The sequence below is a fragment of the Aquarana catesbeiana genome, linkage group LG12 (genome assembly GCF_042186555.1).
Source record: "Aquarana catesbeiana isolate 2022-GZ linkage group LG12, ASM4218655v1, whole genome shotgun sequence".
Classification (NCBI taxonomy): domain Eukaryota; kingdom Metazoa; phylum Chordata; class Amphibia; order Anura; family Ranidae; genus Aquarana; species Aquarana catesbeiana.
The window spans coordinates 204,953,307-204,978,642 of NC_133335.1; the positions used below are offsets into that span (position 1 = coordinate 204,953,307).

General features: G+C 42.6%; 1 protein-coding gene across 2 annotated transcripts in view; it reads right to left on the reverse strand.

The window, feature by feature from the left end:
* Positions 1 to 607: 607 nt before the first annotated feature.
* The window catches only part of RPRD1B (regulation of nuclear pre-mRNA domain containing 1B), a 143,012-nt gene continuing 118,283 nt past the window's right edge, over positions 608 to 25,336 (reverse strand). For both annotated transcript variants that reach the window (XM_073606541.1, XM_073606540.1), the window contains 3 exons: positions 21,292 to 21,418; positions 18,272 to 18,447; positions 608 to 6,316 (listed from right to left, as the gene is read on the reverse strand). In XM_073606541.1, the coding sequence (XP_073462642.1) occupies positions 6,167 to 6,316; positions 18,272 to 18,447; positions 21,292 to 21,418 (453 nt within the window). In that variant the 3' untranslated portion in view covers positions 608 to 6,166. The remainder of the gene's footprint in view (positions 6,317 to 18,271; positions 18,448 to 21,291; positions 21,419 to 25,336) is intronic.

Sequence of the window (25,336 nt, forward strand, 5' to 3'; positions counted from 1 at the left end):
CAGTCCATCAGTGACCGTCAGGGCAGTCCATCAGTGACCGTCAGGGCAGCCCATCAGTGACCGTCAGGGCAGCCCATCAGTGACCGTCAGGGCAGCCCATCAGTGACCGCCAGGGCAGCCCATCAGTGACTGCCAGGGCAGCCCATCAGTGACCGCCAGGGCAGCCCATCAGTGACCACCAGGGCAGCCCATCAGTGACCGCCAGGGCAGCCCATCAGTGACCGTCAGGGAAGCCCATCACTGCAGCCCATCAGCGCACGTCAGTGAAGGAGAAAAAATATTTACAAATTTTTATAACAGAAACTAAGAAAAATTATGTTATTTTTTCAAAATTTTTGGTCTTTTTTCGTTTGCTTAGCAAAAAATTAAAAACCCAATGGTGATTAAATATCAACAAAAGAAAGCTCTATCTGTCTCAAAAAAAAAAAAAAGATACAAATTTTGCTTGGGTACAGTGTTGCATGACCGTGCAATTGTCAAAGTGTGACAGCTCTAAAAGCTGAAAATTGGCATGGGCGGGAAGGAGGTGAAAGTGCCCAGTACTGAAGTGGTTAAGGATTGGATGGACAGAAGTAAAAATCCTTTGGCAGGTAAATCAGCTCATATATGTATTTGACCTGTGTATTTAGCCATTTGCCTGGAATTCATATTTAAATAAAAATGCATATAAAAAGGTATATAACTGCTAAGCCAGCCATATTGTAATTTGTTCTAAAAAAAAATTCCCTCCCAAGTCTGCAGCCAGCTATATTTTCCAAAAACGCAACAGTACCCACCACAGGGCATTCCAGAATTCTCATTCCTCTATGCGTGATTGGCTTAATACAAGAAGTCTGCACAGAGCTTGGGGGGTAAATTTCAGGCAGCTCTTGCAACACGTTCCTTATAACAGCACCAAAGACAATCGTGCAACTATAATGAAAGCAGAAACCTTCCTCTTAGCAGTCTTTTTCATTAAAAATACTGGTAAGGTCTATATCAATATCTACAGAACTTTCTAATGAATATAAAGCTGACCTGAAGATTTATTTTTTATTATTATTAAAAAATGGGAACTTCACATTATTAAAGCACAGGGGGTGTAAAACTAAATACCATCCACTTTGACAAGGAAAGCAGAAAATTGTCAACATGTCTGGGCTTATATCTTTAAAAAGACCAATTAGACTGCTGCAATGCAACTGTGTATATCAGAATGTAACTTTTAGGTTAGCTGAAAAAGTGAAGGATAATTTCTGATTGGTTACTACTGGTTACTGTACTTTATCATAATGAAATAAAAGTCACTATGTTAATAATAAAAAATGCTTCATTTTAGTGCTAGAAAAACAAGATTTAAAGCAAAACAGGTAAACAGCAGCATGATCAAGACCCTCATTACACAAATAATTAGCACCGATAAAGGGGACTTGTGCTTTGTCCATACTGACCGCTTCACTTTACTCTATAGAGCATAAGCCACAAATAATTACATTCCATTCATTTTCCCCTATTGCTCTGATCTGCAACTGGCCAGCCTGAGATTTCTAAGCAAGTCAAAACTGGGCTGGGCAGACTTTCTCTGCTCCCATGTGACCATGCTGGAGGATGGCGATTGGCCAGGCAGGTACCAGTCGCTGCATTGTGGGGAGGCAGGAGGAGTATATGCGTTCTAAAAACCAAGGGCCAGTAGGGGGAGCAATTGGAAGATATGTATGTACAAATGCTCCATAGGGTAGAGTAAAGTGATTGTGCCCAATGAGTACCGTATTACTTTAACATAATGTGATGTTGGCAGTCAATACTGGATGGATAAAGTAATTTAAGGGTTGTATTCCCTTTCCTAGATGAAAAACGACTTCAGCATTTCTCAGGTTTTGTGCACTAAATTCAAAATTGTAAACATTTGTTCAACCTGATCTTTACTGAACTGGAGGATTGGAGTTATGACCAGTAGATCCTTCCCTATAGTATGTCACTACTCCATAAATTAAGAGTTAAAGTGGTATTCAGTTCTGAACCGCAACTAATCCTCAAAACGCTCCCTCCCCCCTCTTGTAACACCTATACTGATCAACCTGTGTAAGAAAGAAGTCTAAACTTAAGTGGAGCTCACCCAAAGGGGAGAAGTTCTGCTTGTACGCAACCCCCCCCCCCCCCCCCGCATTTTGCACTTTTTTAGGGGGTACATGGTTTTGACAGGTACCCGCTCCCACTTCCGGCACACAGATCGCCATGGCGATCTAAGTCTGAAGTTCAGCCCCCTCATTCCCCCGCAGTCTTCTGGGACACATCACAGGTCCCAGAAGACTACGGGACCATTCACAAGATGCAGCGTGCTTGCGAATGCACAGTAGGAGACCGGCTGTGAAGCCGCAAGGCTGACGCCTCCAATCGAAGCCAATTGAAGAATCGGCTCGGGGGGGGGACATCATCATTGGATCCCCGGACAGGTAAGAGTCCTTATATTAAAAAGTCAGCAGCTACAGTGTTTGTTTTTTGGGGGGAGCCTGGAGCTCCTCTTTAGCTATTTTCAGGACCATTGGTGTTATCTTCCCTGTGTCAGCCAGCGATGGCTGCAGAGAAGAGGAGATTGCGCTCGAAAGCTGCTAGTAATGCCTGGGAGCAGTGACATCCCCCATAGGCTCTAATGGTTCATCAATTTTCAGTGGATCAGATCACGTAAACGAACCGAAGGGGCCTGAAAATAGGCAAGCATATACATCTTTCTTACACAAGTCAATAGACGTTAGGAGGAGAATGAAGCATTTTTAAGATTACTTTAGTTATAGCCTGGAATTCCACTTTCAAGTTCTTGAAAGCCACATTTTTTCATTCTGGATAACATAGGGAAGAGTTAGAACCTCTGTCCTCTCTTGGGAGATTCACTCAATTGGTCCTGGTGAAAGTTCTCAGCGATCAGGAAAAGAGGGAAGTCTTCCAATGTGAACTCTCTTGAAGCTTATAGCTAACAAAGGATTTTCCTTACTTTGGAGGAATCTCTGACTTCCTGATGTGCTTCTTTTCAATGGTACAGACAGCAAAAAGATGGCAGATAAAAAAGGAGTTTTAACCCTTCTTTACTTTATCCAAACCTAAAAATAAAGTTTGGCTTTAGATATAATTTAAAGCTGAACTCCAAGGAGGGTATAAAAAAAAACGCTAAGTAGACGAGTTATTTTTAATTTTTGTTTAGAAAATGCTTTAGATAAGATTAAATGCACCTAAAAGTATTGCTTCTTCTAATACTTCACCCTGCAGGTCCGAGTAGCAGCACTGCAGTGTTAGCCTGAAGCCAGCTATTCCTGCATAGATTTCTCTTGCTTAGCCTGAAGGCTAAACCAGAGAAGTCCAATGGGTTCCTTCATCCATGCTAAACAGGGTGGATGGAGGAGTCTAACTCCTATGGTACACTCGCAGCTGCTTGAATACCTGAACAGCAACTTCATATGATGAGATGCAGTCACTTTTCAGCCGCCAATTTTCCACTTGCTTTAGTTTATTTTTCAATTAAAGTTTGTTGAGGTAGATGGTGCAGATTGTCCAAAATTACACCGGGAGAGTGGCAACAGGAGGTGAGAGCAAATTGATAAGCTCATCGTGGTGATGCTCTCCAATGTCCAATGAGCAGCTCGGGACCAAGCTGTGGTGCTGAACGCAGTGGAGGATTGATGTACATTATTGTCTTACAGGCATACCAAATCTCATTGGCTGGTAGGAGAGCTCACACAAATAAATTATTTTAGCAGTTAGACTGGAGTTCAGCTTCAAACCCCATTAAAGTGTTACTAAACCGAGGAGCCTGCATTCACTATATCTGGTCTCCCACAGTACACGGAAATGCAATTATTTTAGTAAATATAAATTGCTAAATACCTTTTCTCAGCTGTAGTATATAGCAGTGTCTGGTTAAAGCTTAGAGGAGTTTTCATTCCACTCTGACTGTCCAATGAAGCTACAGGACCCCTCCCAAATAAATAAAAAAAACTCTAGCAATGCACACCAAACTGAACATGTGCAGGGTGCCTCCAGGGCTCTGTTCTATCAGGAGATGGATTGGGGACAGTGGAAGGAGGAGGGACAGTGGAAGGAGGAGGACCAGGGAAGACAGGATGAAACAGTCTATTTACACAATGCAGAGGATTAACCTCTTAGGCTCCACAGTGAGTATAACAAGCATGCTTTACTGCGTATACAGACTGAATTTACTGTTGTAGGTTTAGTAACACTTTAGGTACACTTTTTGTTCACTTTGCAGTCCTGCAATGCTGTAGCATACGATTTTTACTTTAAAATGCCTTAACACTACGTTCACACTTATGCGCTTTTTGGTGCGTTTTGAATTTTGCAGAACTAAACTACAGTCCAATTAACATGGTTTCCTATGGTAAATGTTCACATCTATGCGTTTTTCAGCTGGTGCATTTTTGGAAAGGGTCAGGGACTTTTTTTTTCCGGCAGCAGATTGCGTTTTGCATGTAATAGATCTCCAGATTCTGATAAGCCCCCCACAGCCCAGGGTTGTGGGGAAGAGGCCCTTGTGGCTAAAAAGGGGGGTGGGAGCACTTGCTCGTCCCCTCCCCTCCCTGACCTGCATGGTCAGATAAGGTCTGGTATGGTTTTTGGGTGGGGTCGGGCCATTTTTTTTTCTTTCACAACATTTTTTTTTTGTGATGACTCATCTGTCATTAAGGACGGAGCGGGCAGCTTTCCGGCCCACTCCTTAGCAACCAGCTATATACAGGGGGGAGGGGGGCCCACAAAACACAAAATGCATGAAAACAGCATGTAAAAACGCTGGGTTTTAAAAACGCCAAACGTGCCTGAAAAGCGAATCAACCGCATAGATGTGAACCTAGACTTCTCTCAGTAACAATGTGTTTCCTGCCCTCCTATTCCAGAGCTCTATGCTGGTATTGATAACCACACCCCACATTACAAAGCAACCGTGTGTAGTGCACTAAGCAGCATGGTAAAACTCTGCAGTCTATTGGACTGTGCAGTCATAGTTAGACACTATAGCAGAAAAGTGGAGGCTAGACTATGGAAATAGAGGCCAGTTGTAGAATACCCATTGAATATCTACTTTCTGTGATTTCAGTTAGGTTTTTAGTTAGCTTTCTGAGTATATGGGGTGTGTCCAGAAAGTAATGAGAATGATATTTTAAAAATCATTCTGATAGTGAACCGTCGGTCAAAAACGGAACAGAATGTGGATGCAGCGAGGTCTGTTCTCAACCGTGACCGATGGCTCACTATCAGAATAAATGCAGAGGAAACGGGAATTACCGAGTCAATTGTTAATGAAGTCGAGACTTAGGATTTGAAAATGAGAAAGGACAACATTTTGGTAGTGTGGAGAACGCCCAAAGAGCCACTACACAGGTCTTGAACACCATCCCACTTGAAGACTTCCAGGGATGCTATGAATGGAAAAATCGCTAGGAGCGATGTGTACACTCACAAGGTGTGAACTTTGAAGGAGACAGTGTTCAATTGTAACATTTTTCAATAAAATAATTTTTAAAATCTAATTCCCATTACTTTCTGGACACACCTCATAGGTCCATTGTGACAGAAGCAAAGCATCAATTTACCACTGTAGTGCTTTCCAATTAGACTGATGCTGAACTTCCACACCGCTGTCCAGAAATTGCGGCACTAAAATATATATGGACGGTATACAGACTCTCGGACACACTTCAGAAATGAGACACACTATATTGTGTATTACTTCTGACCAGCAGCACATTACAAGGAAATTAGCCATGCTGCACCTGAACACAAAATTTATTCCTCCATCTCCTGATTGGGACAGGAAAGAGAAGCTGCCAAATAAGCTAATCAAGAAGCATACTCGGTGCACACATCATAAACGAGTCTCTAAAAAAAAAATATTAAAAAAAAAAGAAAAAAAAAAAGAAAAAAAAAAAAAAAAACGATGGTGGGAGCTCAGCAGATACCCTCTTGGCTTTGTCCATTAGCCGCTGACACTAAGACACTACTTGGGAAAGAGATGGAGCACTGGCTTGTAGTCACCGCAGGTAAGCGCAATAGGGTCATAATTCATTGAGGATCAAGTTCCAGTCTCTCTGAGCTCGGTAAGATTCCACTCCTCCTCCTCTGCTGGTGTTTAGGGTTGTTAGGTGTCGGTGGATAAAGGAGTGGACCAAACAAAGAGTTGCTCCTAGTCAGTAGAGAAGAGATCCCCAGCAGAAGGAAGAGGTGCCAGTCCACCTGTAACGTTTGGAAGTAGTGACAGGTCAGGCAGGCTCTGTATGTGAGACTTTAACTCTTTCCGGACCTGCGTTACACGCGCAAGCTTCTGTTTGTACTCCTACAAAACAAAACCAGAGATACCAGAAATTAGCAAAAGTCCAAACTACGATTACATTTTTAAGGTGTGTTCTACACAACAGAATACATTTACTTTATTTCTAATACAATACATTTTATGGATAATACTTTATAGCTTATGAGCATTTCAACTGTCAATTGGCAGAATTGGTGATTGTGCAGATGCCTGAGATGAAATGGATCTTTTGGGCTTTGTCTGGTGACAGTATGGGTGAGATTTACTAAAACTGGAGCACTCAGAATTTTTGTGCATCTGTGCAAAGTAAGCATCAGCTTCTAATTTCAGCTTGATCAATTAGGCACCATTCACACATGAGCGTTGTGTAGCTTGAAGCCTGAAGCTACAAAACGCTTGAGGGGAAAAAATCCATTATTCTTTATGGCAGGGTTCTCAAACTGGTGGCCCTCCAGCTGTTGCGAAACTACAAGTCCCATGAGGCATTGCAAGGCTGACAGTTACAAGCATGACTCCCACAGGCAGAGGCATGATGGGATTTGTAGTTTTGCAACAGTTGGAAGGCCACCAGTTTGAGACCCCTGCTCTATGGAGATAGTTCACATCTCCACTCCAAGTTTCCTGAAACCCCACCGCCTGAGGCTCAAACAAGTTCTGGACCCTTTTTTGTCGCTCGAATCAGGCAGATTTGGGCCTTTTTGGAGCATATTCACCCAGGAAGCAGATGAAAAAAAAATCTAAAAACATAGCAACAAATGATGAAAAGATAATCATTTTTCCTTTTGGCTAATAAGAAAAACGCCAAAGCTCAAAAACGCTAGAAAACGCTGCATGGAAACGCGCAACAAAAGCTGCGCTCAGGTGTGAATGGGGCCTTAAAGTGGTTCTTAGCCCAGGCTCACACTGATGCGGGTTTGAAATCGTGCGAGTTCAGCTGAACTCACACAATTTCAAACCGGCAATGCAGTCCGACTTCAGGAGCAATTTGACAGACATCTGTGCGGGTTCATGGACATTTGTCTAATGAAAGCACCTCTGAAGTCGCCAAAACTAGTACAGGAACTACTTTTGGGATTCAGTGCAGCGCTGCAAAGTCAGCAAGTTGCAAAAACCGTGCTTAGGCGTTAACATTTGTTTTACCCCTAGGCATGAAGGGGTTAAACTGTCTTGCTTTGGGACAAGTTCACTTTATAAACATGTAAAAATTGTTAAAAAGTTAACTTCAAAGAATTGTCTTTTTTATTTTTATTGTCTTTTTTTGAAGTTAGAAACATCTGTGACACGTTATGGAAGAAACCTAATAAACCAAGCACATGGGATGGTTTATGAAGCAAAATGTTAGATAGAATTAGATACATTTAGTTGTTTTGTGTGTATTTGTGACTTCAGCCTTTTCAGTCCTTGACAACTTTAGGCAAACAAGTCATGAGAAAAATACGCTGCTGACGCAGCTGACTCCCTTCTGAACATGTCAGCAGGCTGAACGTCTGGTCTGGGCTTCAGTACTTTCCTAGTCACTGGATTTTTCAATGCAGGCAGATCAAGAAAGTGGGGTGATAGTCAACGTAACAGCAAAGCAATTACAATTTTTAGAAGACAGTCAGCAATATTAGCCCAAATAGGAATTTATCAGGCGAGAATTTATGAATCCCATAGTCAATCTAGCTAGTTAAATTAAAAGATAAGTTTACTTTTTTAGAAAAAAAATTATAAAACCACATTTTTTTGCAGGTAAAAAAAAATGTGCATTTTTTTTTTTTTTTTTTTGGAGCCTGGAAAGCATTGCACCAGCGATGAGCAGATCGCTGGCACATGCAGGTCCCCAGCAGATCTGCCAGTGTATCTGTGTACATCTCATAGGAGAAAACAGATACAATCAGACAGGAAGAGAGAATGAACTAATACGGCTCCACAGCGCTGTGGTAGATCATTGAAAACTACCAACACCCGCAAAGGGTACCGGTAGTTTTCCATCCACAGGACAATGTGAATGAGTGATGTGGCCGGGTGTGGGGGCCCGTCCGTTCATAACATGTTACACCCTGAATATGGGTGTAACATGTTACGAAAGGTGAACTTATCCTTTAATATAGATGTGAATACTAACCATGAAAATTGACATTTTTTTTTATATAGTTTTCACCTCATCCTTTGGTGCATCTCAGTACTGCTGACCTGTAGCGTTTCTATTGCCACTTGTGGATATGTGCTCCAGCAAAGGCTGTATGCAATGGTTATGGACAGGTTCTCTGATAATGTCAAAAGTGCATAATGTGTACTGAAGTGGCCACGTGTAGTTCCCATCGGAAGCCCATGTGACAAGGCAGGAGCACAACTGAACAGGGACAGAGGGTCCTCACCCTACAACAGGAAGTTCCTAAACAAGGACCTTTCATGGCAATAGCATGAAAGCTGCACATTTAAAGACCCCTGGTGGGTTTTACTTCCTCTTTGTTTCCCTGCAAAGGTAAAGCATAGTGGGCTACAATGCATCGCATAGTAGCCCAATATGTGTCATTTACCTGACACAGGAGCCTGCGATGTCCCAGATTTCCTCACTGGCAGCGAGCGTCCATTCTTCACCCCTCTTCCTTCCGGGGCCGCAAACTCCAACTCTGTGACTGGCCGGAGTCGCGGGAGCCGCCAGTCACGGCATGACCCCAGCTTGAAACGGCACAGCATGCCCTTTCAAGAGTGCGCATGCGCCGAATACATCGGCGCATGCGCAGAAGACAGCATAGTTCGGGGAAATAGTAAATATCTCCTAAACCGTGTAGGTTTAGGAGATATTTCAAGCACCTACAGGTAAGCCTTAATCTAGGCTTACCTGTAGGTGAAAGTGGTCTGTAAGGGTTTACAACCACTTTAAGAATACTGAAAATGACTTTTGAAATTACAGGTTAGGCCGGTCACAGATGGATCAAAATTTGGCCGGTTCAGCAGAGACCGGCTGAATTTTGGTCCATCTGTGGGGGCAGGCTGGCTGTATAGAAGTTGAGCTCTCGACTTTTTTACAACCAGCTGGTCGGGTTTTTTCACTTGATCAGTGCTGCTGGCTATAGTTGGCAACATTGATCATTGTATTCTGACAGTGGGGAACTCTCCCCGCTGTCAGAATAAAATAGTTAATTGGAAGGGATTCTGGAATCTTTTTTTTTTTTTTTTTTTTTTCATTCAACCCACTGCTTGAACAAAAAAAAATGCATCATCTTTGGCCTGCCCTTAAAGCTTATATGGGATTTTAGGGTTTGAAGTTACATTTACTTTAGTGTATCATATTGTGTTGTAAATAGACATACAAGAGAAAAAGACCTGCTCAACGTGTCTGGGCCACAAAAATCTCCTCCTCCTCCGATACGGGTGCTGCCTCAGAATGCAAAATAGCATGTAAAAAGAAATTCAATCCGGATGGCCGCACTCCAATGATAATTTCTTTATTAGTTAAAAACCATACAGCAAGAGATGGAATCAGCAGCTAACATGTTTCACACCCTAACTACTGGTGCTTACTCATATGAGCATGCCAGAGTTTCTAGGAGGCCTCTATATGTGTCTTTCCGTTCAATATATCTGGTCTATAGTGTCGAACTGAACCTACTTGCTCTGAATGGCAAACTAGATCACTTCTATCTACTCCCAACATAGATGAAAATGGCTGTAAGGGGAACAAGTCCTCCAACATATTGCCCATCATCTGCAGTTTTGGTACTGCAATCCTTAATGGTCTCATTACAATGGTTTCCAATTCACGACACATCAATTGACACAAATTGACACTGATGTGCAACAAATTCAAGGCACGTTTTGCTACAGATGTATTTGTTCAGGTCTCACTCATGTCAGGTACTCCGAACAAGCCAAGCAATGTTTATAAACTAACTCAATTAAATGCCTCTACGCCCTTTAATTATTCACTGCAATGACACAAAGGCTGGGCCTGATCATTATAACAGTGAAGCCCACTGCTCGGTCCAACTGGTCTACAATAAATCAGGAGGGGAAAATTAAAGAAATATGTGCTGCAACATCTGGACTTTACATAACCTTTGTGAATTCCCTATATTAAAGATTTCCAGGAATTTACGTATTTCCTTGTTTCTAAAATGTTCCACCGCTCCTAGGGATAGAAGGAGATGGGAAGGAAGAGAGTCTGAATTTTAATGTCAAAAATAAAGAAAAATTCTAATGATAGATTTACAGGTGGACTAGTGATGAATGAAGGTCCGTTCTGAATACCTGTTACGATGCCAATATAACTAAAGTATGGTAGCACACGGTATCTACTTGGCAGGTCTAGAGAGACAAGGCGTGGACTGAGTCATACAAAGCTCATTTTGTACTGCTTTGGGTAGGAAATAGCTTTATCTGATCAGTGTGGTGGGAATACGTGGAAATCTAGGAAGAAGAATTGATAGAATGAGTGAGTAATAGAGGAAATATTGCTCAGAGAAGCATAATGCATCACTAATGTTGATTGCCTAGCAGGGAACACATAAAAAATAAACTGTTCCAACCTGACCGTGAGAATACAACACAGACTAAAATGGATGTCAGATAGTCACCGCAGGGACAATGTTATCCGAGTTTACAGAACAACACAGCAAACTGCATAAGATAACCTGCAAATCTAAAGCCAAACTCCAGGTATGATCTGTAATGTATATTTACAATGCAGGTCTGGGGGGGTTTAGGGTGTTAGTTCAACCTTTGTTTTTTTTGGGAAAAGCTGAACACCTTAAAAAAAGGAGCTTCGGCCATATGCGTGACAATTAAAAATCAGCAGCTATAAAAACTTTAGCTGCTGACTTCTAAAACACAGACACTCACCTGTCCGGGGGCCTAGCGCTGTCCTCACCTGAGCCAGTTTCTTAACCGGTTTTTGGTCCCCGGCATCTTAAAGTGGCTGTAAACCTTAATTTTTTTAAAATAAAAATAAACATGCCTATACTTATCTGCTCTGTGCAATAGTTTTGGACAGAGCAGCCCCGATGCTCCCCTTCTGGCACTCCAAACCCCTCCCTCTTCATCGAATGCCCCCACAGAAAGCCACTTTCTCTTGGGCACCCATGCAGTGAAGTTCTACTTTAAGAATCCTGTTGTGTGCATACAGTTGTGCTCATAAGTTTACACACCCTGGCAGAATTTATGATTTCTTGACCATTTTTCAGCAAATATGAACGATAACACAAAAACTTTTCTTTCACTCATGGTTAGTGTTTGGCTGAAGCCATTTATTATCAATCAACTGTGTTTACTCTTTTTAAATTATAATGGTAACAGAAACTACCCAAATGACCCTGATCAAGTTTACATATCCCAGTTCTTAATATCATGTACTGCCTCTTTAACATCAATGACAGCTTGAAGTCTTTTGTGGTATTTGTGGATGAGACTCTTTATCTTCTCAGATGGTAAAGCTGCCCAATCCCTCTTGTCAAAAAGCCACCAGTTGCTGTAAATTCTTGGGCTGTCTTGCATGAACTGCATGTCTGAGATCTCCCCAGAGTGGCTCAATGATATTGAGGTCAGGAGACTGAGATATCCACTTCAGAACCTTCACTTTATTCTGCTGTAGCCAATGACAGGTCGACTTGGCCTTGTGTTTTGGATCATTGTCAGGTTGGAATGTCCAAGTACGTCCCATGCGCAGCTTCCTGGCTGATGAATGCAAATGTTCCTCCAGTATTTTTTGAGAACATACTGCATTCATCTTGCCATCGACTTTAACCATATTTCCTGTGCCTTTGTAGCTCACACATCCAAAAAACATCAGCGATCCACCTCCGTGTTTCACAGTAGGAATGGTGTACCTTTCATCATAGGCCTTATTGACTCCTCTCCAAATGTAGCGTTTATGGTTGTGGCCAAAAAGCTCAATTTTGGTCTCATCACTCCAAATGACTTTGTGCCAGAAGGTTTGAAGCTTGTCTCTGTGCTGTTTGGCGTATTGCAAGCACGATACTTTGTGGCATTTGCGCAGTAATGGCTTTCTTCTGGCCACTCGACCATGCAGCCCATCTTTCAAGTGCTTCCTTATTGTGCATCTTGAAACAGCCCCATCACATGCTTTCAGAGAGTCCTGTATTTCACCTGAAGTTATTTGTGAGTTTTTCTTTGCATCCTAAACAATTTTCCTGCCAGTTGTGGTTGAGATTTCAGTTGGTCTACCTGACCGTAGTTTGGTTTCAACAGAACCCCTCATTTTCCACTACTTGATTAGAGTTTAAACACTACTGATTGGCATTCTCAATTCCTTGGGTATCTTTCATGTTTTATACAGTTCAACTACCTTTTCCTGCAGATCCTTTGACAATTCTTTTTCTTTCCCCATGACTCAGAATCTAGAAACGTCAGTGCAGCACTGGATGAAAGATGCAAGGGTCTGCCAGGAGTCCAGAAACTCACTGACCTTTTATAGACACACAAATTACAAGCAAACAGATCACAGGTGAGGATGGTTACCTTTAATAGCCATTCAAACGCCTTTGTGTCAACTTGTGTGCATGTTATCAAGCCAAAATCACCAGGGTATGTAAACTTTTGATCAGGCTCATTTGGGTAGTTTCTGTCGCCATTATAATTTAAAAAGAGGAAAACACAGTTGATTGATAATAAATGGCTTCAGTCAAACACTAACCACGAGTGAAAGAAATGTTTTTGTGTTATCATTCATATTCTCTAAAAAAAAAAAAATGGCCAAGAAATCAAATTCTGCCAGGGTATGTAAACTTATGAACACAACTGTATATATTATTTATACTATTATATATTCGAGTACAGTACTTTTCTTTTTATGTGCAGCAGATCTTTCAAGAATATGCTTCTAAACATATACTGTAGTTAGTGCAGTGACCACAAATGGACTATCAGATGCTGTAGAGTCCACAATGTCCCTAGTGATATTTGCTTTATTAGTCACACAAGCATAAACAAAACCCCTCCATGTCTGCTTTCCCACCACATGTCATCTCATCAAACATCAAAACTCTCCGGGGAATGGAAAAGGACAAATGCTGCTAAGCTAGTGACTGTCCCCAGCGTAGGGGTGAATTCCAGACCTGTCCTCAAACATTTTTTTAACCATGTGTTTCTATGTATCATCAGAGTGCAGTAAATGAAGATCAGTTTTATCAAGCCTCAAAAACCTTGGTCTTTATTTTCAGGGGTAAGTCCTTCCAAAACTGACATTTCAGTTTTTAGTAGATACTGTGGCGTTAAACCACCTGACACCTAAAATCACAGAGAGATGTAAGAAAAAGTTATATATTTACTCTTTCCATTTCTGGAGTCTGCATTCCTGCTGTGGTCATTATAGAGGTTCCTTCTCTCTCTCTGTTTATGAACTTTTTTCACTTATTTTACATTATGGAGAAAGAAATAGAAAATAAATATAGAAGCACGCAAAGGTAAGCATGAATATCCATAACTTTCAGGTGGGCAGGAACAGTACCTGAAAATTTATTTTTTATTGCAGAAGAGACTTACTCCGCTGTAAAAGGGAAGCTTAACTCATCCGCTTCCTCCCCTGTTTTTAACAGGTAACCGTCCCCACTTAGGGGAGACCTGGCTTCGGCGAGGTCCCCCGGAAGTTCGCCCCCCCTCCTCCTTCCCACGCTGCCGGGACATTCAGAAAGCACAGCGCACTTGCGCAGTAGGGAACCAGCGGCGATGCCAAAAGACTTCACGGCTGGTTTCCCTTACAGGCAATGGCAGCGGCAGCACCTGAGAGTCAATGGAAACATCGGCTGGGGTGCCGAGATTGCTGAATTCCAGGACAGGCAAGTGTCCTAATATTAAATGTCAGCAGCTACAGTATTTGTAGCTGCTGACCTTTAATTTTTCATGGGGGGGGGGCTGAACCTTCTCTTAAAATTGGTTCCTGCTGACTCTTAATATTAGTACACTTACCTGTCCAGGGATCCAGCACTGTCCTCACACGAGCCAGCTCTTCGGCCATCTTCGGGTCCAGGCACCAACATACTTCGGGAGGCTGGCTGTGACTGCTTGCGGCTTCAAAGCCGGCTTCCCACTGCGCATGTGTGAGCCGCGCTGTGACATGTCCCAGGAAGCTGCAGGGGAAGGAGGGGGGCCCAAACTTCTGCTCGGATCACCGTGGCGAACTGACCAGAAGTGGGAAAGGGTACCCTGTCAATTGCCAAAACTTAATGAGAGGAAGAGGTGGGCAGTCAAGTCGGAACTTCGCTCAAAAATATTTCTCTTCGGCAATAAATTACACTTACCTCCTCCTTGCACAATGCACTGAACTGCGCATATGCAGCTGAATTTACAATTCTGGCATCTGCCGGGAGGAATAAACTTCATAAGAGTTACATAATCCTAGCCTGGCAATTCAAGATGGCTGAAGATCCCACACCTGGAAGAAGGCACCGAAAAGATGGCATGGCTGCAAGGAAGCGTGCAGATGTCACACTGCTTGAGCATATAGTTCTGCTTTAATAATGTGTCCATGATTACTGAGCTTCATTCGTTTGTGTCTTTTATATCTGCCTAGGGTTGGGTTTTAATCCAGGTAGGTAAAATAGCTCACATACTACTCTATGCGTTTCAACAGTATAGAGGATTGGCTTGAGCTTCCCCTTTTCTATCCTATTTAATTATGCAAACCCTGGGAAAGCCTTGTTCTCATTAAACACATTTGCACCCAATCACCACTCAGAGATTGAAGGTGAAGGCAATAACGAGGCACAAATGCAAACGAAGAACTTAAGAAATTTGATTTCAATAACTTGCAGATGTCATCTACAACCTTCTCACCCCTTTTGCTCCCATTTTCAAAAGCAAGAGCTTCTTTTGAAGGACTTGAGGTGTGGCACCAGCACCTATCTGCTATGTACAGGATGACAGTTACGTGGTTATATTTAATGATTCATGCTTTATTCAGCATTTTTTTTTGGAACTGTAACAGAGTAAAAACCGATAACGGTGCATGGGAGGTCGCTGGATAACAAGAACAGCTTTAACAGAAAAAAATGTAAAAAGTCCAACTGAATGTTCAGTTTATTTCAGTTAAAAAATATTCCTGGTGTATCAAAACAAAAGGCTAAGTTTTACCATTTTTGTTCTGTAGAAAACAGTCTAAGCACGATTAGAAAAGTCCCCCTGCCAGCATGCTGTAGAGAAGGACCTTTCCTCTCTGTATGGAAGCAGTGGCTACTCTGCAGAGTTCCGTACCACCGCCTGCTGAGTCAAAGCTAGAACTCTTCAATCAGAAATCATGGTATTTGCTTTTTAGAGAGCTCTAGCTCTGAATCAGAAGACAGTGTTTTGGAGCTCTGCAGAGAGACCGCTCAAAGAAGAATTTTCTCCAGCTTGATAAACAGGTCCCTAGTAGTCTAACTTATCTACAGCTAATCACTTTGACCCTCACGTTTTGGATTTGGACACACAGCAAGTTTCCACATCATAAACATTAGTGAAGTGCTGATAAAATACTTTTCCATGTCTATGATCTTCTGTGGTCCAAAAGCTGGGGGGGCATCAAAATGTTTATATTGTAAATAAAATTATAATGGTCATTCCTCAAGAGGAGTCAAGTCAATTTAAATGGGAAACTCAAAAGTTGCTGTGGGCAACCGTTTTATTTTTCTCTCATCTATTTGGTACACTAAAGCTGGCTATACATGGATTGAAATTTGGCTGGTCCAGAAGGAACAGACCGAACTTCGATCCATGAATGGGGACAGTGGTTGTACAGAAGTCGATCTACCTACCTGAACAATTAGCCTGTCAGGTTTTTCCCAATTGATCAGTGATGCCAGCTGCAGTTGGCAGTATTGATCAGTGGTAATCAGGTGGTGGGGAAGTCTCCACGGCGGCAGAACAAAATAGCATGAATGTGTGGATGGGGGAATTGGGTCATTTTTTTTTTTCGATCAACCCACTGGTTGAACAAAGAAAAAAAAAAAATGAATCATGTATGGGCTGCCTAAGGGCAAGTACAGATTAAAAAACCATCAGCTCCTTAAAGGAGTTGTAAAGGCAGGTTTTTTATTCATGCATTCTAGCCCCCCCAGCACCACCTAATTACCTACCTGAGCCCCCTCTCTCTCCAGCGATGTCCACGATCCCCTCAGCCATCCAGGACACTCCTCCTGATTGGCTGAGACAGAGCAGCGGCGCCATTGGCTCCCGCGAGTATCAATCAACGTCAGTCAAACAGGGGAGAGAGGGGGCGGGGCTCCGTGTCTGAATGGATACACGGAGCTCTGACTCGGCTTGGGTGCCCCCTGTAGCAAGCTGCTGGCTGAGGGGCACTCAAAGGAGGGAGGGGCTAGGAGCAGCGAAGAGGGACCTGAGAAGAGGAGAATCTGGGCTGTTCTGTGCAAAACCATTACACAGAGGAGGCAAGTATAACATGTTTTTTTTTTTTTTAATAACAAACAGACTTTACAGCAACTTTAAATAAATCCAGGCAAATCAAGTATGCTTTCCAATATATCCTTTCCTTTCCTGAGAATGGTCATCAAGCGTTTGACCAATTCAGGTTTCCTCCTTGGCTACATAAACGCCAAGCTGTGCATGCATTTTATGAAAACAAGGACCCTGGAGAATAAAATGGTGGTAGTTTCAATTCTCTATGTCACATGATATGACATTTTGGTACCCAACATTGCCCATAGGCAAGGTTTTAAAAAAGAACTCCCCTTCTGTTGATAAAAAAACATTCTCCTCTGAGTGATCTGTGTACATAAGGATTTTTAACAAACTTTGTTGTTTTTAGAATCATCAATCAGCTGCTGCATCTGCAGAGTTCTAATGAGGAAAATTGGAAAGGTCTGTATCCCTTTAGACGTGATTTCCCTTTGGGAGTATCTTACAAAAATAAATTTTTGTTGCAGGGGATGCCCAAAATCTGACTTGTATCTTAGAACAGACTTCTGTGAACCAATCACACCAAGCAGAAAATGACATATCTAGGGAGCATTCTTGTACACATTCTGCGTACTGTGCGCCTCCAGATTGCCATATTACGTTGCATTATACAGAAAATGACAGCGCTGCAGGATTGAAAATGAAAGGTAACTTACTTTATGTATCTTTATAACATTGTATACTCAATAAACTTCTTTTGACAAGGAAAATGAAAGGTAATTTTTAACAACATTAAAACATTTAACAATTACAATATGACTTCTATAGCCATTGTATATGCTAGTTTTTTTTTTTATTTGCTACTCTTTGCCCAAAAAAGTGGAGTTACCCTTTAAAACCTTTACAGGCTATCAATTGAGTTAATATTGGTACTAGAATTATTGCTCTCATTCCTCACACATGTGGCACAATGTTTTCGTACATAGGAGCTGCATGCATTTATGCTCGTTTGCGCATGGGAGGGCAGGGGATGGTAAAAAAAATAAAATAAAAAAATAATAATTATATATATATATATATATATATATATATATATATATATATATATATATATATAATGTATGTTATTTATTATATTGTTTGTTTTATTTATTATATGTTACCTTACCTTTTTTTTTATAGTTTTTTTTATTTTTACATTTAATTTTTTTGCTATCACAAAGGGGTATCAATAACACGCGTATGTGATATCACACTGTAATGTCAGGTCGGTTTTGAGACCCCCTGATGCCTCCCCTTCACCTAATGGAGAACAGACCAGGGGGGCAGAATATCGCATTACCTTTGTCTAAATCACTTCCACATAACAAATTTAAAATTAAAAAGCCTGTTTTACGAGCCGACAAGTGCCCATAGAGTTGGCTGAAGCTGGATAAATGCATAGATTTGGAACAAATACAACACATCAAAATACAAGAATGAATACATATGCCTCTTGTATTTAAACAATATTTTTTGGCCTGCATTTCACATTAAACGAATGGAATGCTGATAGCACTAGGCTTTCATCTGCAATAGACCGGACTCTTTCTAGAGATAGAAACCATCAAGTAACCATCTCTGACGTCTACAGACGTGTGATTTTACCTCCAGCTTCTTCTCCTTATTGCTCAAAGTCTCCTTTTGGGTCTGTGTGTACTCCATTAGCATCTTTGCCAGCTGCCGGCGATCATCTAGTTCTGCCGCTAGCCGACCATTATACTCTGCCAGCAGCAGACATGCCTCATCTACTGTCTTGGAAAGTCGCTCTGCTGCCTCTTTGTCTGCAAAAAAATAAAAATACAAAAAGGTTACAGGAATTTAAGAGCATGTGCCTTGCTTTTGATGTCCAGCAATGACAGGCTCCCGTTATCAAACACTACTACATTGTCAGCAATCAATAGCATCCCATTTAGAATGAGGCCGCCATCCAAATCTACATGGCTTAATGTTGGGAAGAACGGTAAAATAATGCAGCATGAATGCAAACGTTGGCATTGAAGAACATTCTCAGAAACCCGTTACGGTGCTATTAAAGATTTGGCTGGAGTGAAGTTCCTGTATGGCAAAAAGCAAAATCTGAACCCTTTCTTCTGGCAGAAATGGGTAATTTAGGAACGTGTGCAAGCACCGAGATGCACAATAAAGAATAAAGATTATTAAAGAGTTAGTCCACTTAGATTTTCGGTAGATGGTACAGTTAAAGGATGAGTGCACCTTGATCCCTACGACTTATTTTTACAAAGGCAATGTCAGGATTTTTTTTGTCAGTAAAAAGCAATGTAAAGATTAACCACTTCAACCCCAGAAGATTTGGCTGCTGAATGACCAGGTCATTTTTTTTGCGATTCGGCACTGCGTCGCTTTAACCGACAATTGCGCGTTCGTGCGGCGCTGCACCCAAACAAAATTGACGTCCTTTTTTTCCCCACAAATAGAGCTTTCTTTTGGTGGTATTTGATCATCTCTGCGGTTTTTATTTTTTGCGCTATAAACAAAAAAAGAGCGACAATTTTGAAAAAAAAAAAAAAAAAAAAAAACCCCACAATATTTTGTACTTTTTGCTATAAAAAAATATCCCCAATTTTTTTTTAAAAAGCACATTTTTTTCTCAGTTTAGGCTGATATGTATTCTTCTACATATTTTTGGTAATAAAAATCGCAATAAGCGTATATTGATTGGTTTGCGCAAAAGTTATAGCGTCTACAAAATAGGGGATAGATTTATAGCATTTTAATTATTATTATTTTTTTTTTTTTACCAGTAATGGCGGCGATCTGCGATTTTTATCGGGACTGCGACATTGTGGCGGACACATCGGACACTTTTGACACATTTTTGGGACCATTGGCATTTAATACAGCGATCAGTGCTATAAAAATGCACTGATTACTGTAAAAATGTCACTGGCAGGGAAGGGGTTAACACTAGGGGGTGATCAAGGGGTTAATTGTGCTCCCTAGGTGTGTTTCTAAATGTAGGGGGGAGGGGACTGACTATAGGAAATGACAGATCGCGATTCCCAGCTATTAGGAACTCACGATCTGTATCTCCTCACAGAACAGGGATTTGTGTGTTTACACACACGTCCCTGTTCTGCCTCTCGTGCCTGCGATCACTAATGGCTGGCGGGTCCTCACGACCGTCAGGCACGAGCATCGGCACCCCCGCAGTGCAGTGGGCTATCCCACTTAAAGGAGCTGATGTACAGCTATGACAGCTCGCGGGATCGTGCCAACCTGCCGCAGTATAATGACGGTGGCTGGTCGGTAAACGGTTAAAGACAAATTCCAGGTTTGGATATTTTATACCAATTTACATTGGTCCAGCTTGTAGGAATGTAACTGCATATATACCATGCAGAAGGAAAAGATCCATAAGCCGCACATCATGAAGCAGACCCATGTGCATGAAGTGAGATGAATGGCAGCCTCAGCCCGGACTCCAGCCAGGCCACACCCCAGCGCATCTCGCTCCACCCCTTGGAGCTTAATTATGTGGAAACCCAAGGGGTGGAGCGAAATGCGTTGGGAAGCTGGCTGGAGTCTGGGCTGAGGCTGCCATTCATCTCACTTCATGCACATGAGTCTGCTTCATGATGTGCGACTTATGGATCTTTCCCTTTGACAGTGCTGCAGCCTGGAGCTAGAACGAGCTCCCCATCCCTGCCTGCACTCACAACAGTCTAGTTGGACTTTACCTCTCTACCTGAGCAACACCTAAATTTTGTCTTTTTGCATGATATATATCATGCCTGGCCAATGCCCCTGGAAGCTGAAAAACACTGCCAATCCAGTGATCTCTGCTTGCTTCCGGGTCCCATGCCGAGTGGCTGCTCTACTGTATTCTGAACTCAGAAAGTCGGCACCCGCACCATTCAGAGAATGCTCTACATTTTCTGAATGAATGCAAAGTGTTCTCTGATTGGATGAGGTAGAGAGGCAGGGCGGTGAGGTCACGCTCAAAACCTCATCCCAGCCAGCAGTCAGTACTGAGGTACAGCTCTTCAGTTACGGGGTTGGAAGAAGTAATCAATAGACTACAAGCGTGGTGACGTCACATGGTAACCAATCAGCTTCCAAGTTTTATTGCCAAAGTTTAATTGAACAAGCTGAAGTTAGAAGCTGATTGGTTACTAACGCACAGCTGCACCAGATTCTGTGTGCACCCGTTTTAGTAAATGTCCCTCATGGTGTCAGATGGGACTTTACATTTTTTTTCCATTTATAAATTCATGCAAATAAATGATGTGGCCGAGTCAAAAAAAAGAACTGTGGGAAAAAGAGACTCCAGATTTTGTAAGGGGTAGGGGGGCTGCAGGCATGTGACCAAGTTTCAATTTTTTTACCCGAAATATGGGTACAAAATGAAACGATCAAAAAGAAGGACTCAGTAAGAAACATCTTAAAGAAGGAATAAACAAAACTTTTAAGTGCCAGACACACTTAAAGAAAACAAGTTGTTTTCTACAATAAATTAGCCGTTTGAGATTTCTACAAAAGCCAGATCATAAGATTCAGGATTCGGCTGCCCATATTGACGCCATGGTGCTTGATTGCCAACAGCACATCCTTCAACAAGACCTTACGTTTCTAAAGTCACATAGAGGGAGGAAAAGAGAGCGGACCTGTAATCTTCTCCAGTAAAGACACGTCCTGAACCTCCTGTGGAAGGGAGGCAATTTTCTGCCTTACTGCTGCATCTCCAGAGGCGGCATTCTCCAGGTCCTGCAGAGCTTTAATGAGATCCTCGGTCTGCGGGAGAGAAGTAAAAGCACACTCTGGATGAAAGGATCACGAGGAAGAGGACAAGGCTAACACAACACAACAAGTTTCACAGAACATCATGGATTATAAAGCCTACGTTTATGTTATACAGAAAATGGAGCAAAGAACCCCAAAACTGAGCAGTTGTATATAAAGCTGCCTACTCATCCATCAATTCTGCATTGTGTGGTTTATTTATCAGAACAGAGGAGAGCAAATAAGAGAAAAGTATGGTTAAGGATTACATATACTTTAAAGTGTAATTAGGGTCACACTTTTTTTAGTTTTAGAAACATTGGTTAGAGCCCCTGTCAGCTTTTTACTGCTAACACTGAATATCCTGTCCAGCACGGTTGCCCACAGTTATTATAGAAAGGTGTGTGTAAATCCAAATAAAACAAAATAGCCAGCACTCCGTGTCTGAATAGACAAGAGCCGTTACTTGGCTCGGGTGCCCCCATAGCAAGCTGCTTTCTGTGGGGGGCACTCAGTAAGAGGGAGGGGCCAGGAGCACAGAAGAGGAACCCAAGAAGAGGAGGATCTGAGCTGCTCTGTGCAAATCCACTGCAACAGAGCAGGTAAGTGTAACATGTTTGTTACTTTTATAGGAAGAAAAAAAAAACAAAAAAAAAAACGAGACTTTACAATCACTTTAAAGCGGAGCTCCACCTTAAAAAAAATTATTAAAAGCCAGCAGCTACAATTACTGCAGCTGCTAATTTTTAATAAATGGACACTAACCTGTCCCAGGGTCCAGCGATGTCGGCAGCTGAAGCTGATTGATCACTCGTCTCTTGGCTGCCCCCGCCGCCATCCTCGGTCAGGGAATCAGGAAGTGAAGCATTGCGGCTTCACTGCCCGGTTCCCTACTGCGCATGTGCGAGTCACGCCGCGTGTCTTCACTGGTCCCCGTTGTGTTCTTGGAACTCTGTGTTTCCCAGGACACAAGGGGGGGCAGGCATTTGCGGCTATTCTGCGGCTATCTATGCCCAGAAGAGGGTGCAGATACCTGTATTAGACAGTTATCTGCACCCCCCCCCCCCCCTGAAAGGTGCCAATTGTGGCACCGGAGGGGGGGAGAAATCTGATGAGCGGAAGTTCCACTTTAGGGTGGAACTCCGCTTTCAGCTGGCCATACAATACAATTTTCTTCTTAAATTTTCTTTAGATTTACCTTCAGCTATGTAGTGCACAGGCCTTGCCCGACTGCATGCAAATTGAAAGGGTTTACATTTGACCTCCTATTATATGGTTTTGGTAAATCTAAAGGACGGGTGTACAAGAAGATTGCATAGTGTATGGTCAGCCTAAAAGGCCCGTACACACGATCTGACTTTTTGACAACAAACATGCAAATTAGCTGTTTTGGAGCAACATCCGACCGTGTGTACGCTCCATCGGACAAACTTTTTCTGTTTCCATCGGACTTTTGTTGGCTGTGCGAATGGACAAACTTTCCGGCAACAAAAGTCCGATGGAGCAAAGTCCGATCGTGTGTACACATAAGCATCGGACTTTTGTACAAACTACAGTACGCGGCCGCGAGAATGTTTCCAGCGCGAACCCATCGCGCTGGTTCTCGACGACAGGGTACTGTACATCTCGTGCTGGCTGCAATGGGAAAAACACATTTTCCTATTGCGGCGAGCGCGAGGGGGGATTCCCCTCTGGGGGCATACCAGGCCCTTAGGTCTGGATTTTAAGGTGAACCCCCTACGCCGAAAAAACGGCGTGGGGGTCCCCCAAAATCCATACCAGACCCTTATCCGAGCACGCAGCCCGGCCGGTCAGGAAAGGGGGTGGGGACGAGTGAGCGCCCCCCCTCCTGAGCCGTACCAGGCCGCATGCCCTCAACATGGTGGGTGGGTGCTTTGGGGGAGGGGGCACCCTTTGGCCCCCCCCACGCCAAAGCACCTTGTCCCCATGTTGATGAGGACAAGGGCCTCTTCCCGACAACCCTGGCCGTTGGTTGTCGGAGTCTGCGGGCGAGGGGCTTATCGAAATCCGGGAGCCCCCTTTAATAAGGTGGCCCCCAGATCCCGGCCCCCCCACCCTTAGTGAATAAGTATGGGGTACATCATACCCCTACCTATTCACCTAGGGAAAAAAATGTCAAGAAAAAAAAACACAGTACACAGGTTTTTAAAGTAATTTATTAGGCCGTTTTTTTATTTAAAATTCGGCGTGGAGTTCCCCCTCAAGATTCATACCAAACACAGTGCCTGGCATTGGCGGGGATCCAACTCAGATCCCCGCACCAGTGTAAACCCGGCTCGCAAGGTGTCAATCTCGCCAATAAAAGTGGCGAGATTGACACAATATCAGACAACAATACAGAAGTTGACCAAAGAGTGGTGGTAAAGAGCTGAAAAACCATGTGATTTGGTGAAAGTTGGCTGGAAAAGTCCTGCCGTCTGTATGCAAGACAAACTTCTGGCCAACGCCCTTTGTACAAAAATCCAAGGGAAAGTTTGTACAAAGTCCTATCGTGTGTATGGGGCTTTAGAAGGAATTTCTTTTACCTTGGTAAGATTTCCTGTTGTGTTTAAAAGAAAAGAAGTGAAAGGAAATCTCATTATGGGACATTAACCTCTTCCTATTCTACCGCTCAAAAATGAAGAAAATGTTTGGGCTTTAGATCCAGGCCATTCTATTTTTCTTTGAAAAGTTTCTGCCTTTCAGGACTAGGATGGGAGACAGCTGAGTGACAAAAGCAGAGAGACAGGACAATGTGCAAGTGTAGCGGCTTGTAAAACCACCCAGCAGTGTGCTCGGGGTCAGCACAGGAATGGAAGAACACCCATCTGCTTTGTGTGTGCAACTCAGCAATGTTCTCATTTTTATTTCATCATTTGACAGGCAATTAATCTTCCTTTATTAGCACCAATATGCCTCACAAATCATCATCAGTAAAAGCGTGCGGCTGTCTGCACCCGACACCGATCGGCTAAGGGAAATATTCTTGCACTTTTCTGGCAATGGCCTCAAGCATTTCACATAATGATTCCAACAGGAGCACCGCAAACACCGGATTCAATGCAATATTCAGATAGAGCATACCTCATTAGCCGAAAAACAACTCTCTTCCCCTTCATTGAGCGCATTAGAGTTGCATTATACTGGTCAGATTTCTAACTTCTTCATATAGGGCAGTGATTCTCAACCAGGGTTCCTCCAGAGGTTATTAGGGGTTCCATCAGCATTGGGCAAGTTCTGCCTCTCAGATAAGTCCCTTCCCTCCAATAAGTTCCAACTGAGCTCTGCAGATTGTACAGTGCCTTGCAAAAGTATTCCCCCCCCCCCCCCCCCCCCGCCTTTTTACCTATTTTGTTACATTATAGCCTTCCCTTTAGTTCAATGTTTTTTTTAATCTGAATTATATATGATGGATAAGAACACAATAGTCTAAATTGGTGATGTAAAATTTGAAAAATATATACATAAAAGTATTTTTCAGAAATAAAAAAACTGATAATTGTCATGTGCGTATATATTCACCCCCTTTGTTATGAAGCCCATAAAAAGCTCTGGTGCAACCAATTACCTTCAGAATCTATGTGTCACATGATCTGTCATTACATATACACACCTTTTTGAAAGGCCCCAGAGGCTGCAACACCTAAGCAAGAGGCACCACTAACCAAACACTGCCATGAAGACCAAGGAACTCTCCAAACAAGTAAGAGACAATGTTCTTTGTTCTTCACAAAAGCAAACCATCCAACTTGAAGGAGCTGGAGCAGTTTTGCAAGGAGGAATGGGCAAAAATCCCAGTGGTAAGATGAGGCAAGCTCATAGAGACTTATCCAAAGCGACTGGGAGCTTTAATTGCCACAAAATGTGGCTCTAAAAAGTATTGACTTTAAAGGGGTGAATAGTTATGCACATTGACTTTTTCTGTTATTT